At 35.1% G+C, this 14,840-nt stretch overlaps 1 protein-coding gene across 1 annotated transcript; it reads left to right on the forward strand.

Annotated features, from left to right (window-relative positions):
• Nucleotides 1–308: 308 nt before the first annotated feature.
• Nucleotides 309–13,327, forward strand: LOC137391224 (DBH-like monooxygenase protein 2 homolog). The gene is made up of 10 exons (XM_068077631.1): nucleotides 309–432; nucleotides 3,331–3,520; nucleotides 6,547–6,640; nucleotides 7,567–7,704; nucleotides 8,826–9,008; nucleotides 10,095–10,287; nucleotides 10,765–10,970; nucleotides 12,326–12,422; nucleotides 12,799–12,904; nucleotides 13,074–13,327. Exons 1-10 carry the CDS (start codon nucleotides 371–373, stop codon nucleotides 13,248–13,250), a joined length of 1,446 nt encoding a protein of 481 aa, XP_067933732.1. The 5' UTR covers nucleotides 309–370; the 3' UTR covers nucleotides 13,251–13,327.
• The last annotated feature ends 1,513 nt before the right edge of the window (nucleotides 13,328–14,840 follow it).

A 14,840-nucleotide genomic window follows, 5' to 3' on the forward strand; every position in this document is an offset into this window, starting at 1 on the left:
GACTAGTAACGTTAATGCCATTTAATTTTAGATTGCGTGAGAAACCAAAAAAGCAGTTTTGTTTGAGTCCTACATTATGGCCAGCCTCGAAGCATGTGAGAGTAAAAAGAATAAAGGATGATAATGGAGGCAGCCAGTAGCATCATGTATATTCTTTAAGTATATTGTTTGTATTAGGTCACAGTACACCTGACCATTGTTCGGTTAACGACCAATGATTCATTGGCTCAGTCAACAAATGAACGTATGAAAGGCCTAGGCAGATCAATAGAAGCAACAAAAGCTCTCAAAGTTCGATAAAGTTTGCACAGCTCTTAAGCAACATTAGTTGCCTAACAGCACAAAAACATCTCTCTCTTTCTCCGATCACATGTTGCAGTCATTTTCAGCTGATCAACTCACCATGTTTGAGGTCTGCTGGCAAACTCTGAGGTAGGTCTCAACCATAGTGAGGCAGCTATGCTATGAGATAAAATCTAGTGACAGCTTTAATTCTTGTTAAAGTCTAGACGATTCTGATAGTGAGTTGATAGTAATTGCACCTAGCATAGACCTATTGACTACACTTAATATAGTTTAGTTAATAGGTCTATGGTACCTAGTTACAACTGCTCATACAATCAATCCTTTTCAATGTCAATATCAGACCATCAGGTGATGATTAGCATTTCAATAAGTTGTCAGTGTCAAAGGACTAGCTTTAATAATGGAGATTTATAAATAGACTACAAGAAAATTATATGATCTATATGAGGTATATGCGACTGCACGATCAACTACCTAACTGAAAAGAATATATGACAGAACAAACGATCAGCAGAAAATTTTTTATATATATGCATATATATATAGATCATATATAGGTACATATAGGTATATATAATATATAGATATGTTATTAGGCAAATTTTATCTTATGAGTGCAGTCATTTTAATTGTACAAAACTAAATAGTAATAAAATGTTGCCAATTTTTAAGTTGTAAGGTTTAATATATTTTACATGTGCTCTACCTAGCATTGAGCACTTTTCAGTAGAGGCACACAACAATTTCACTATATAACAATAGTTTCCTTATAATTTCATAATATATATAATTTATTATATATATAAATACAATTTATATATATATATAAATTGTTTCCTCATCCCGGTTAACCCATATGGGTGGTAATTTCTGCTTTGACTCGGGTCTCCTACCAGAGACCTGGGAGTTTGAGCAATCGCCTCAAGATCTTAGCTGTCCCCAAAAGCGCACTTTTCTGCAACTCACCTGAGTTGACTGCTGTCGGTAACTGGGCAAGCCACATTTTATGCGCCGGTGTTATTTCGCCCAGTGCCCCAATGACTACTGGAATTACAGTTGTTCTTACATCCCAGCATTTTTCAATCTCTTCTTCAAGAGGAAGATATTTCTCTACCTTTTTTTTCTTTGCTGGCTATGTTGTAGTCATTGGGTACTGCTATATCTATTATAGTAGCCCGCTTGTTCTCCTTGTCCACCACCACTATATCTGGTTGGTTTGCTAAGACATGCTTGTCAGTCCGCATGTAGAAGTCCCAGAGGATCTTAGCGCGGTCATTTTCATTGACCTTACCAGGAGTTTTCCACCAGTGTTGTGGTTTATTAACATCATACTCATCACACAGATTTTTATACACAACACCTACGACATGATTATGCCGCTCAGTGTATGCGTTTTCTGCTAGCTGCTTGCATCCACTGATGATGTGTTGGATGGTCTCAGGTGCATCTTTGCACAGTTTGCATATAGGATCATCTCTTGTGTGATAGATTTTTGTTTGGAGTTGCCTTGTTGGCAGCACTTGCTCCTGGGCTGCCATGATTAGCGACTCTGTATTGACCATTAGGTTTCCTTTGTTCAGCCACATATATGTCTGGCCAAGATTGCCAACCTTAGATATTTGTCAGTGGTAATCACCATGAAGAGGTTTCATGTGCCACTCAATTTTCTCATCATCAGAGCAAAGCTCTATTGTCAAATAGCAGCCTATCTATATATTTCTCAAAATCCGTGGGTCCGTGTGTCGGAAATCCGGCTATAGATCGTAAAATCTTGAAACAAATATTCCATACCGAAGAAGATTCGATCTTGGACCAAGCTGTTCACAAGTCTTACACCTAGCCCACTGGACTATGGAAGTCGAATTGCTAACCCGCCAATATAAGGCACTATATCAGAGGAATACCTAACTGCTTTACGTATGACACGGGTCATAGCATAACGTCACGAGAAGCTGTTCGCTCACATTATTAAACTGCCTAATAGCAAAACTCTCACTACTTCTCATTGTTTATAAGATAAAAAACTTTTCTCATGATATGTAGTTTGAAAGTTAGAATGGCAAATGTTGTAATATGTTAAATACAAATCAATTTTCTATCCAAATACTCTTCTATTACACGGGCAACGCCGGGTGGCACAGCTAGTATATATATATATATACATATATACATATTTACATATTTATATATATATATATATATATATATATATATATATATATATATATATATATATATAATAGATAAGTGGTCAGGTCTACTGCTAACAGCACTCTACGCTTTAAAAAGTACGGAGTGTTATAACTAACTAGAGTGTTGGAATAGGTTAATGTTACAAGTACTTATCTTTCTTCCAGATTGATGTTTTACTCTGGGGTCACGACAGATCTGTTTCGTGCTGGTGCACTCTTCAGGTGACTTGGGTTAAAACTGTGAATTTAACACAAGTCACCTGAAGAGTGCACCAGCACGAAACAGACCTGTCGTGACCCCAGAGTAAAACATCAATCTGGAAGAAAGATAAGTACTTGTAACATTAACCTATTCCAACACTCTAGTTAGTTATATATATATACATATATATATACATATATATATACATATATATATACATATATATATATATATATATATATATATATGTTTAAATATATATTTATGTATGTTTATATATATATATATACGTGTATATATATGTTTATGTATGTTTATATGTATATTTATGTATGTTTATACATATATATATATATTTATGTACGCTTATATATATGTTTATATATATGTTTATATATATTTTATATATATATGTTTATATATATGTTTATAAAGTATAATAGCTTATATATGGCTGTTGTAAACTACCCAATATATATGTATAAATCTCAAAGTCTGTCGTTTAATGTGTCCAGCTATAGCTGAACAAACTTAAAAAGGATTTTAAAATTTAAGAAAGATATATCCGCTTTGTGCTGGATTTGATCTCGAAACCAAATTATGTAATTGCAAGATTTTACCATGTTGCAGGGCAGCGCTGTTTGTGTCGTGCTTGACTGCCTGTCATGGCTACAACATTTACGAAGACCGCATACCTAATGGGGCGAGCGTACCGCACCCATGCAAACCTAACTACATATGGGGAGGAGTCGGGCATGAAAATGTTCTAGGGGGAGGAGCCAGAAACCCATTTGGAATTGCCTTTCAAGATGCTGGAAATGTAAGTACACAGATTATCAATACTGGTAGCTAAAAACTGAAACTACTGCATACATTTGATATAAGTGCAAAAGATCACAACTCCTATAAATTTTATCTTCAATATATGTGTTCTCAACTCGTCATATAGACAATGGCTTTGACTGATTTAAAATTTTGCTCTTTCTTATGAAATTTTACACATTTTGTCACATCTCGAAGGTGAAAGCTTAAAACTGCTAAAAACTAAAAAGCCTATTCATTTCACTCTCATCTACTTCATGATTCGTCACTTATATTTGTGTTAGAGAAATCCAAGAGAGAGAGTTTGCAATCAAGTTGTAGTGTCAATATTTATTTCATAGATTTATCATGTCATGACTTATCAGTTACATCAGTAACTCAAAAAAGACAGCACTTTTTGAGGTTAATTATGAGACAGTGTAACTATCGATACAAATTTCTGCTCATCCACCCGAACATCTGCTGTTTTTCAATTCTTGTCAATTTTTCGACATTTGGTTACAATTGATTCCTAAGTTTCAATTTTAACGCAAATTGTTCAAGCAAGTTTATTAATAATAAAACAAAAAAGAAAACAAACGGAAAAGTCATGCTCTGTTACAGCAGCAAAGCAAGGAAAGTCCTTCTCCACCAACGATATCTTCCGTTCTTTGACCTTGATTTACAATGGTTTAAGGCATATCCTCGTTTAGGCCTTACCGATTCCCAACTTATACTGAACTGTATTGATTTTTATCCTTGATAGTATTTGCTAACACTCCAAGCCAATAGCAACACATCCATAGCACAAACATTCATTATCGCAGTGCTATTGATTGCTGGACATATAAGCCTCTTTACATAAAAAAGCACTCTATAGCAACGCTAGGTTGAACTAACCTGGTTGGAATAGGCCAAACAATTCATTCCACTAGAAAGTCTAACGCAGTCGAGCCTTGATGCACATTCGTCACAACGAATTTGGCGACAAATGTTTGTCTCGACATGAATTTCCAACAAACGGTGTTTCAACATTCAAAACATTACAGTTTTTTAAAAGTGAAACTAGACGTTCAAATAAAAATGGAAAAAATAAAACTCAAAGTTAAAAGAAGATATAAATTGAATTTATTTAAGCCACATGTACATGTATGTTTAATGTAAGTTAGAGTAAGTAAAGGTAAGTATTCTATCACTTACTCTACCACCAAAACTACTACCAGATTTTCACTTACAAGTCTCCAAGGTAAAATATACTATAGAAACTTCTCTTTACTAATAATTACCTTCGTAAGTGATGGCCTAGTCTGCAACACCTGACCTGCAGACAACAGCTTAGGGTTCAATTCCCAAAAAAGGCACCCCTGTTGGTGACACGAGTGACATCCAACCCTAAATTGCTCTCTGTAACTGGGTGTGTCTCCCCGGTCATTGACGCTCCCTTCCTACTAAACTTGATATGTCCAGCCAAGATCACCGAGACTGTTTGTGCAACAATGCTCTCAAAAAACATGCACAGCCTCTGCTTGCTGTAAGCTAAGCAGGCATCCTACTCCATTTTAGAAAGATTGTCCTCACTCACTGTTGTAATTTAGTTTCTGCATCTACTTTAGACTCTGGCAGTTTTGGATAATCTTTGTTTTAATTATATATATATATGACTATTATGCTGGCAGTCCCATATGCTGTGAGAGATCATCACGTGTAATAAGTCTGTGCACAATCATTTTAGGATGTGGAAAGGTAGTTGAGTGGTGCAGATGGTAGCGCTTGTCTGAAGATCTGAATATCCAGGGTTGATTCATGTGTGGTGCAATCTTTTCTTGGTCTACTTGTGGCTTTGGATAGATGAACAGCTTCTATCATCGTAAAGACTAGTTTAGCCTGACAGTCTAGTCAGCTTAGTGAGAGAGCGTAAGGTGCGCTGATTAAGGAGAGAGATTAAGTATGTTCACAGTTATTCAGTAATGCTGCAAGGTGGTCAATTAGCCCAGGTGTTATTGGCAAGCTGGTAAACCAAATGTTGAGGGTTCAAATCCTGCATGAAGTAATATTTTATGTTGAACTCTAACCCCTGACCTTTGACCAAAGGTTTGCTCGGAATTTGGTTTGTATCTCAAATCTCTTGCATGTTGGGACACTCATATGTCAAAGTATGACTATATAACCTTTGCGTGTCTGTTTGTTTATCAATTTTGATAGGGCTTGTTACATAAAGCCTTCTAACTGCATACACCCTGATGCAAGGTTTTGGATAAATACATTTCTTTTCTCATGTTTATAATCGCTAAAGTTGGGAGGCTCAACAAATTGGAGGTATAACATTATCCATTTTTTCATTTTTTTCACATCTATATAAAGTAGCCAAATGCTCGGTGTTGCACGGGTATTACAAAAATAGCTTATAAACAGTGACAGGTAATGTAATAGCCATTGGTTAATTTGAGTTAGCTAGTACACCTATAGTTAAACTTACTAATAAAAGTTGTGAGAGCAAGCTTTAGTGATGTTGCACGTAACACAGAGTCACTGAGCGTATTTTAACCCAGATAATGACTATTTGCCCTATGTATCCATTGTACCCTGTATAGCTTAATGGGTTAGCCTGCCTTGTGAAAGAGAGGTTTCGAAATCAAATCTTATGCAATACAGATTTGTCATTACTGGATTTTAATTGCTATAACTAGACATAGGATGCCTTATATATATAGATAAAATTATATATTTATATAACCACGGTCTAATATAAAAAAGTGTTTGAGTAAATACATTGTTTTCACATATTCAAAGTTTAAAAATGATTGGCAAAATTGCTATTTTAAACAGTAATATAAAAAAATTTTTTTAATTAATCTTCTGACTAAATGACTTTTCAAATTCAGAATACAAAATAATAGGTTTTCATGTACAAGTCAGAACAACAATGTTTGCACACATTTAGATACGAATAATAATAATATGCATATCCTCTTCCTCAAATGTGTCAATGAATTGTAAAACGGTGTAAAATGTGTAAAACGGAAGCATGGATTTTTTTTGGTTTAGACATGGACTGAGGCCTTATGTAGGTCAGACTCCGATGGTGATGGACAGTCAAATGGAGTAGAGCTCGGGGACCCGAATTGTGTCTGGACATCAGGTAGAAATCTAATCTTGGATAAGTGACAATTGCTTGTGATGAATGTCCTGCCTTATAAAGCAAAAACGTGGAATCCTATAAAATATCATAAACTAGTAAATTGGAGTTGTCTACTTCTAAACAGAACAAATGAAGAGTTATCAGAAACATAAATTTGGTTATCAATTTCAATGGCCATCTATTTTCAGGACCATGAAATAAATCTAGTCATTTATTTTCATGTTACTCGGTAAGCTGTCAGTATGATAGTTTAAAAGGGTGCGGAGAATATAGAAGTCTAACATAGTCTGTTGAGTAAATGTCTAAACATTCAACTCTCAATTCCACTAGGGTTCTATAGCTAAGCTGCACAGGTTCAGAGTAGAACTGAGGCATATAAATAAAACCATTGCATGCATTGCTTTCCTTACTAAATACAAAGATGGTATGAAATAGCATGATGACTTGATGTGCAATTCCGTCTATTGCACAGGATAGCTTGAGAACTATAGACACATAGCTTAATGAATGAGACGGTTACGCAAATTACTAGATCTCTTTGTGATTTTAGGCTTTCTCAATAATTATCGCAGTAACACATGTTCGAGTCCGCCCTTCACTAAGGGCATTATTGTTGGAATAACTTATATAATAGCACTAACTACAGCCTAGTTTATAACTAGTTTATCTTTATTGTCCTGTTAAGAGTACCATGAGAAAGTATTATCAATACCTTATATAATCAACAACTGTGTTATTTAGCTGAAGATGTGAGCAGCACAGGTAAACGTAGGTTATATTAACAAGTCTATGGAGTAGTTAAATAATAGGATGAATCAGCATTTGTGGTTTTATCTCCCTTTTTGATTGTCTCTTTTCACCTTATTTATCCGCTTCCTCTGTTGACATGCATGTTTAGTTGTTTTTCTGTTGACATGCTCGTGCAGGTGCTGCGGAACTAACTACTGGGTTGTCTCATCCTGGAGTATGTGAGCCGACAGACTCTGATCTTTGCCTACAACTAAACAGCTGGGAAATAGACTGTACTATTGGTGACTTCACCTGCGATGGGATCGGACATCCTGGTGAGTTTACATCATGCTTTTCAAGCCTTCACCTTTGTCTTAAGAATCTGGGGCAGTGCTAGAGAGGTCTTCAGGAAATGAACAAGTTTAAAATCATATTTGAAATTAGTAACAATGAATTTCAAAAAACAATTTATATGATCAAATAGTTAAGACTTTATTTAGCCCAAGTTCTACCTCTGAGCTTGAGCACCACCATGTTTAAATTTTTATTCACATGTTTCTAGGGTAATAGTAGTAATAATGATAATAATAACAACCTTTTTATTGTTTATTATTTCAGTTCTTCTCGCATAATCTAGTTTTTTTATTTATCTCTCTATGAGTTTTTATAAAACTTGCTCTTACATAGAATGTTGTTTCTATAAGAGACGGGTCTCAGAGCTGACCAACTTTGCATGCTAGAATTTGACTATATTAGATACTATAAAACCATACTTAATACAACCCTCAAGTGTAAGAGGTGAAGAATGGATTGTCAAGACGTGTGTTTATCTTTAGGTTTTAGGGAGTTCATCAAAATGATTTGCAACCAACTAAGTGTGTAATAATCTACAAGGCACTTTATTGCAGGAGTATTTTATTGCCATTTGATTTTCACCAGTGAATTATTGATTACTTATCAGTAATCATCCACTATTGGTATATTTTGCTAATCGTAATACTTTTGATGTTTTTTCAATAAATTTTATTTTAAAATTTTGACTAGCTGGTCAAAAAAGAGAACCACACCCTCTAATTAAACGTCACTTCTAATAAACGCTACTCCAAAAGGTTTGAAACATAGAATGTTATGGCAGTGAAATAGAGGTCTTATAGTATTCATATAATAGAATATAGAGTTCTTATAGACATGTGTGTCTATGTCTGTGTGTGCGTGTGCGTGTGTGTGTGTGGGATGCACTTACCCAGTCAAACTCAACCAAAAGCAGGTAGTTGTGTGAACGCCTACACTGAGATCTTAATTAGTCTTTTGTGTTTAAAGAGCTCAATTGTAAATTGCAAACCTGAAGTTTTAAAGTATTACATAGGAAATACCTGGCAAACTCTATCCAACTACTTGAGTATGTAAACATGGGATGACCACTCACAATATCCTAAGATTATCAATCCTTTTGCAGATACCACAAATTGGACGATAACATTTGACAACACTGCAGTGCCAGCTCAAGAGACAACTTACATGTGTCAGATATTTGATATTCCCGATGACCAGGTCTACCACCTTTTTGCCAGCCAACCGGTTATAGACAATCCCTACATCATGCACCATACACTTGTCTACGGCTGCACAGGGACACCGCGTAAGTCAGCTCATTTCATATCTAAACACAAAAGTAGAAATGATTTTATCTGTTATAAATAATGAGATACGCTCTACCCCGAGTAATAGTACATTAAAACTAAAACTACGTAGCAACTTGGAATTTTTTATCCTACCTCCCAGCGATACATCAAATTGTGATGGTGTTCCTCATTTTCAGTTTTCATGTAATCATTTTTGAAGATAATTTTTTTGATGCGTTAATTAGTATCGTACAGAGTTGCGTTAGTATATATCCATTCAACTCTCTCGTTCATCTGGCTGTCCAGAGCCACGCTAAAAGCGGTAAAAACAAATTTGCACCATACAGGAATTGAACTCTGACATTTGGATTCTAAGGCGAGCGTGCTACCACTACACCACTCACCACGTTTCCCCATCTATGAATAATTGTGCGCATACCTAATACACATGACAGTTTCTCAAAGTGCACAGGACAGCCAGTGTACTACTCCATATCATTCATCTTATGTATATATGACTTCCTAATATAGTATAAACAAACCTTTGTACTATATTAGAGCAGAAAAATCTGGATCGTCTTTAATCTATTACCTAACACTGAGATGGTGAATAACAGTGTAAATTATATGTATTAGAATCAGGTAATGCTTCTGGCAAAAACTAGCTTTGATGAACAGCTGCTATAGAGAACGTTTCCTGTTTTAATTTAGCCTTTGGTCTGCTATAGTCGGTGGTTATGTTTCCTTTGTTAGTTTGGCCTCATAGTCCATTCTTTTTATAGAGAAGACTACTCGCAACTTGAAGATTTTTATATAATTTGTATTTTTTCTAAATTCGTTCTCAGAGAATTTTCACCTGAAATTTATAAAAGCAAATAAACAGTAAATAAACATATCAATAACAGCAAAAGTTTTAAATAAGTATATGCCTATCAGACGTTAACGAAAGGTTAGTTTTAATTCTGGTTAACATAATGAATGATATCAGATCGTAACAGCAAAATGATACATACTGGCAAATCATGTAGCAGTTTTTCATGAATGACACTCTTCTTGACAGTTGCTGCCTGTTTCATAAATTCTAATCAATACTTTATTGACAGCGAGCACATACAACTCACCATCCTCGTGTGGCATGTACCTGGAGGAATGTTCTGTCATGCTAGCAGGCTGGACTGTTGGGTCACCTGGCGAATGCCAAAGGTCAGATGATGGGTTTTTGGTAGGGAAAGGTCACTTCACTCAGGTTATGATGGAGCATCACTGGAACAACCCTACATCCGCTTCAAACTATTTGTAAGTTAGCGAAAGAATAAGTAATTTGTAAAGAATCATCAATTAGCTAGTAAGAAAACATGAGTTATGCTTGTATTTTATGTTTCTTGTGTGATGAAAATAAGAATGTAATAACACTTTGAGTTCTACTGAATGTGAACATGGCTCTTAACATTTCAGAAGTTGCTCCTGTCCATCACACTCTATTCTACACATGACTAGCTCTAATATTTGTTGAAATAGATGTGATATAGATGCATCTGAGTCTACAAGTGGTTGTTAACAGTTAGGTATTTGCTTAAAGGTTTTGAAATCATTTCTGGCACTTTAATGGTAAAGAATTTAAAAGGAATTTACATTTGAACTGCCAAGCTATTCTGTTACGATTATGTAGATGTTTGTTTTTTACATACCAAAAACTTTACTCTCTATGCAAATTTCATTTCTACATTCCAACTTTCTCATCTCACTATATGGTTAAATATGTTGTTATTACAGCGATGCTTCGGGCATCACTTTGTTCCTGACACCAAACTTAAGAGCAAACAACTTGGCTACACTTATAACTGGGCAAGAAGATCTGACTATACCTGCTGGGGAGAGTGCCTTCACCGTTACTGGAACATGTCCGAAAGACTGTCTGGACCAAAAATTGGAGAACACCATCTACATCACGTCAGCTCATCTGCATATGCACTACCTTGGTCAGTATCCACACTTTTTCAGTTTCAGATAATAAAGCTTTATCATTGGCTTTTTTACAAAACGGCCAAACCTTTAGCGCTGAAGCAACTCAATTGTTAGTTATTTATTTCCTATAGACTATTTTATTTGGCTATAAATGCAATATATGTCAATTTCACAAGTTATTCATAATATAATATAATATTTATATATGTCATACACTTAACTTAGTTAGAAATTCATTTTTAATAGCTCACAGTTTTTGACCAATATATTATATTATATATATATATATAATATAATATAAATCTAGAATGAGAAATTAAATGATTCAGCTTTACTCAATTATGTTATTTTTCCAGAATCCCTAAAGCAGGACTTGGTATAAAATTTACTCTCAAATTATTATGAAACTTTAAAAATGTTGATCGCTTTGTTGGTCGAGTATATTTGTAGGTAACATGGGTATGTGCCAAAACCTAGTAAAACTAGACCTGAATGCTTGAATTTTGGTCCCTGCGAATATTAATAATTAAGAGAGAAACTTTGAAGAGCAGGGCTGGTGCTTTGATTTTCAGAGTCATTTAAAAATCACCTTATTCACTTGGGTCATTAGCATCATGCGGAAGTCACACAACAGCATATCTATGAGTCAAAGGACAGACCGCGAAGTGTCAATTTTTAGCTTTGCTGATGCGCACAGGGGTTCATATGTAGTTACATTGGTAAGAAGTATATTGGTAGGCTCTTGTGTAGTCATATTGGTAGGCAATTGTATTCTTGTGTAGTTATGTTGGTATAAGTAATTGTATTCTTGTGTAGTTATGTTGGTAGGTTATTCTGTTTTTGTGTAGTTATGTTGGTAGGTTATTGTATTCTTGTGTAGTTATGCTGGTACATGTAGGTAATTGTATTCTTGTGTAGTTATGTTGGTAGGTTATTCTGTTTTTGTGTAGTTATGTTGGTAGGCAATTGTATTCTTGTGTAGTTATGTTAGTAGGTAATTGTATTCTTGTGTAGTTATGTTGGTAGGTTATTCTGTTTTTGTGTAGTTATGTTGGTAGGTTATTGTATTCTTGTGTAGTTATGCTGGTACATGTAGGTAATTGTATTCTTGTGTAGTTATGTTGGTAGGTTATTCTGTTTTTGTGTAGTTATGTTGGTAGCTAATTTTGTTCCTGTGCTTTAGTAGATTCCTTGTTTTTTATGTGGTTACTGTTGTCAGTCAGTTGAGTAAAGGTATATGTTATAAAGCTATAGACTGATGGAACAGTGTCCAGTATTTCCCTTTTTATCAGTTTTGAGAGAATACCACATTTGATAACTGCTTCAAGGTATTTCAATAACACAAACAAGAATCATCTGAATTCTGCAGGTTCATCCGGAAGGATTGAGCAATGGCGAGATGGGGTTCTTATCAACACCTGGTTTGATGAGTCGTCGTACAGCTATGACTACCCCGTCTCAAATGTGTAAGAATATAAGGCTATATAAGTAGAGTGTTTAGCTTATTGCTTAAATGCTCACTGGCTGATTCACTTATGTTGAATTCATAGAATGTCTATCAGGGATCTTAGTCTAGGATTCAATTTTTTTTCCAAAGCATTGATTAATAATTAATATAATATATTATAATTATTATTATACATTAAAGTTAGGTAACTAGTTATGATTGTACCTGAGTGTATCTGACTAAACGTTTGAAAGACAGTCTCTTATCAAAATTGTATACTGTATCTAATATGTAATCAATACAATTGTTCCACAGGCTTCTATCTCTACTCATGAATATCAGTATACAGAAAGCTAATTGAATACATTAATAGTGATATGGTTTATTTCTCATAGATTTGACCCTCCGATCCCGTTGCTGAAAGGAGATGAGGTGAAGACTATTTGCACATACAAATCCACATCAAAGGATGAGATTACTTACTATGGAGAAGGAACTTCAGTAAGAGAGTCTTCAGTAGTTGTTCCTGATGTGAATTCTTACGTCTGCGAGTACCTGCTCTAATAGAAACATAACAGAAGTCAACTCATTAATAAAATGTATGTAGTACTCATATCTACTGCAGAACATTATATTCTTGTATACAATACAATTATTATTTGTGTTTTAGGATGAGATGTGTTATGCGTTCATGAATTACTACCCTTCTGAAAATGGGCCATCCGAATGTGTATCCTGGGATGAATTTACTACCTGTGACGACTTTGGAAGTGCAAACCAATTTTCAGCCTCCATTTTTTTGCTGGTCGGCCTTCTTGGTCTTTGTTTGATGGGAACACTAGTTTAGTGACCTCTTAATGTGTAGTTGCTAACACTTATTACACTGTTGTTATTATACTTCATCTTTAAATTGTCATAGTTGTGTTCTCTTGCAGCTGCCAGTAAATAAAACAATATTTAGTTTTCTTGTCCGATCTATCATAAATATTACTCAACACTTCTCTGTTACCCCACTTATTTGAAATCAAATAAAAAATGTGTGGAATGTAATGAAAAGCATTTTATCAGCGTGTTTGCTTCAAAAGAACTTACGGAATAGTATTCAGTGCAAAATCTTGGAAAATACAAAGTACGAGTTATCTGCTCACGCGAAAAGTTTAACATTTGCAGTTCATTGTAAAACTAGTACACTTACAGTGCTATTTAATCATTCATAATGTAACATACATGTTAGTATAATTCAACACGATTGTGGAGATATTAGAGATTGTTGAAATTACGCGTAAATAGACAAAATTTAACTTTTACAGTTAGTGGAAAATACTAAACTACAGACAATAGTTGATATGAAGAACTTGCTGTGTAGCATAAAAGTTACTGAAAGTCACCCAGAAGCTAAGAGCTGAGGTTGTCAGATAGTCAGCCAGATGACTTAGTTATGAGAAGAAGCAAAAGGTTGACTGCCAAGCGCAGCATCTGTTGAATCAAGGAATCAATCACACAGCCAAGACAGAGGAGCTTGTAGCTTACTCGTTATACTCGTTTGAAAGACAAATCAAGGTTGGCACTTGTGTGGACTACAGATGTTTGAATTGATGATAGTTTAGAGGCACACTCAAAAAACAAGTTTTTTAACGCTATTATTTTTCTGGCCAGCTATTGGCAGGTGCCCTGAGTCTGGATGCTAAAGACAAGTCTGCCTTAATCACCAATTATAGTGGTCTATAGCATCGGAAGTTGCTTCCCTTTGAGTTTGAGTTAACATCTGCTTCTGCAACTTTTTAATGACTAATGGATAAAGTTTTTAAGGTTCTTTACTAGAAAACTTTGCTGTTATATCCTGATGGTATAATTGTGATAAGAACAAATTCTGATGTACATCTAGCAAATCTGCAGATGATATTCAAAAGGTTGAAGAAAGTTAGATTGAAACAAGGCATCAATGTACATACCACTTTGAACTGAAATTACCTACCTTGGCCATGTGGTCAATAAACTCGACATCTCAACGAACCTTAAAAAGATCGAAGCTGTTTAGAAGTGGCGTACGCCAAGAAAAGTGACTGACCTGACATCTGTTCTCGGGTTTGTAGGATATTATTGACAGTACATCAAAAGGTTTGCTACCATTGCTGGTCCATTGCACAGCATGGATGCCAAGAAGGTGGAATGGAACTAAACACCCAAGCTGAGAATAGTTTCAAAAAGTTAAAGCGGCCATTTGTGACTGCTTCAATTATGAATACCCAAACTCTAATCTCCTTGATAGTGATGCGCGTGACACCGAAGCATTTGTGGCATGCTATAGTATAACAATGACAATAACAGACTGAATGAAGTTATTGTGTCACAAGGTGTGTGCTCTTGTGTGTAGTTTGTGCTGTACACTATTTCAGACTGTACCTGTATGAGAACACTTGCTTTTTGGACGAACATG

Source organism: Watersipora subatra, chromosome 3 (genome assembly GCF_963576615.1).
Source record: "Watersipora subatra chromosome 3, tzWatSuba1.1, whole genome shotgun sequence".
Lineage (NCBI taxonomy): Eukaryota > Metazoa > Bryozoa > Gymnolaemata > Cheilostomatida > Watersiporidae > Watersipora > Watersipora subatra.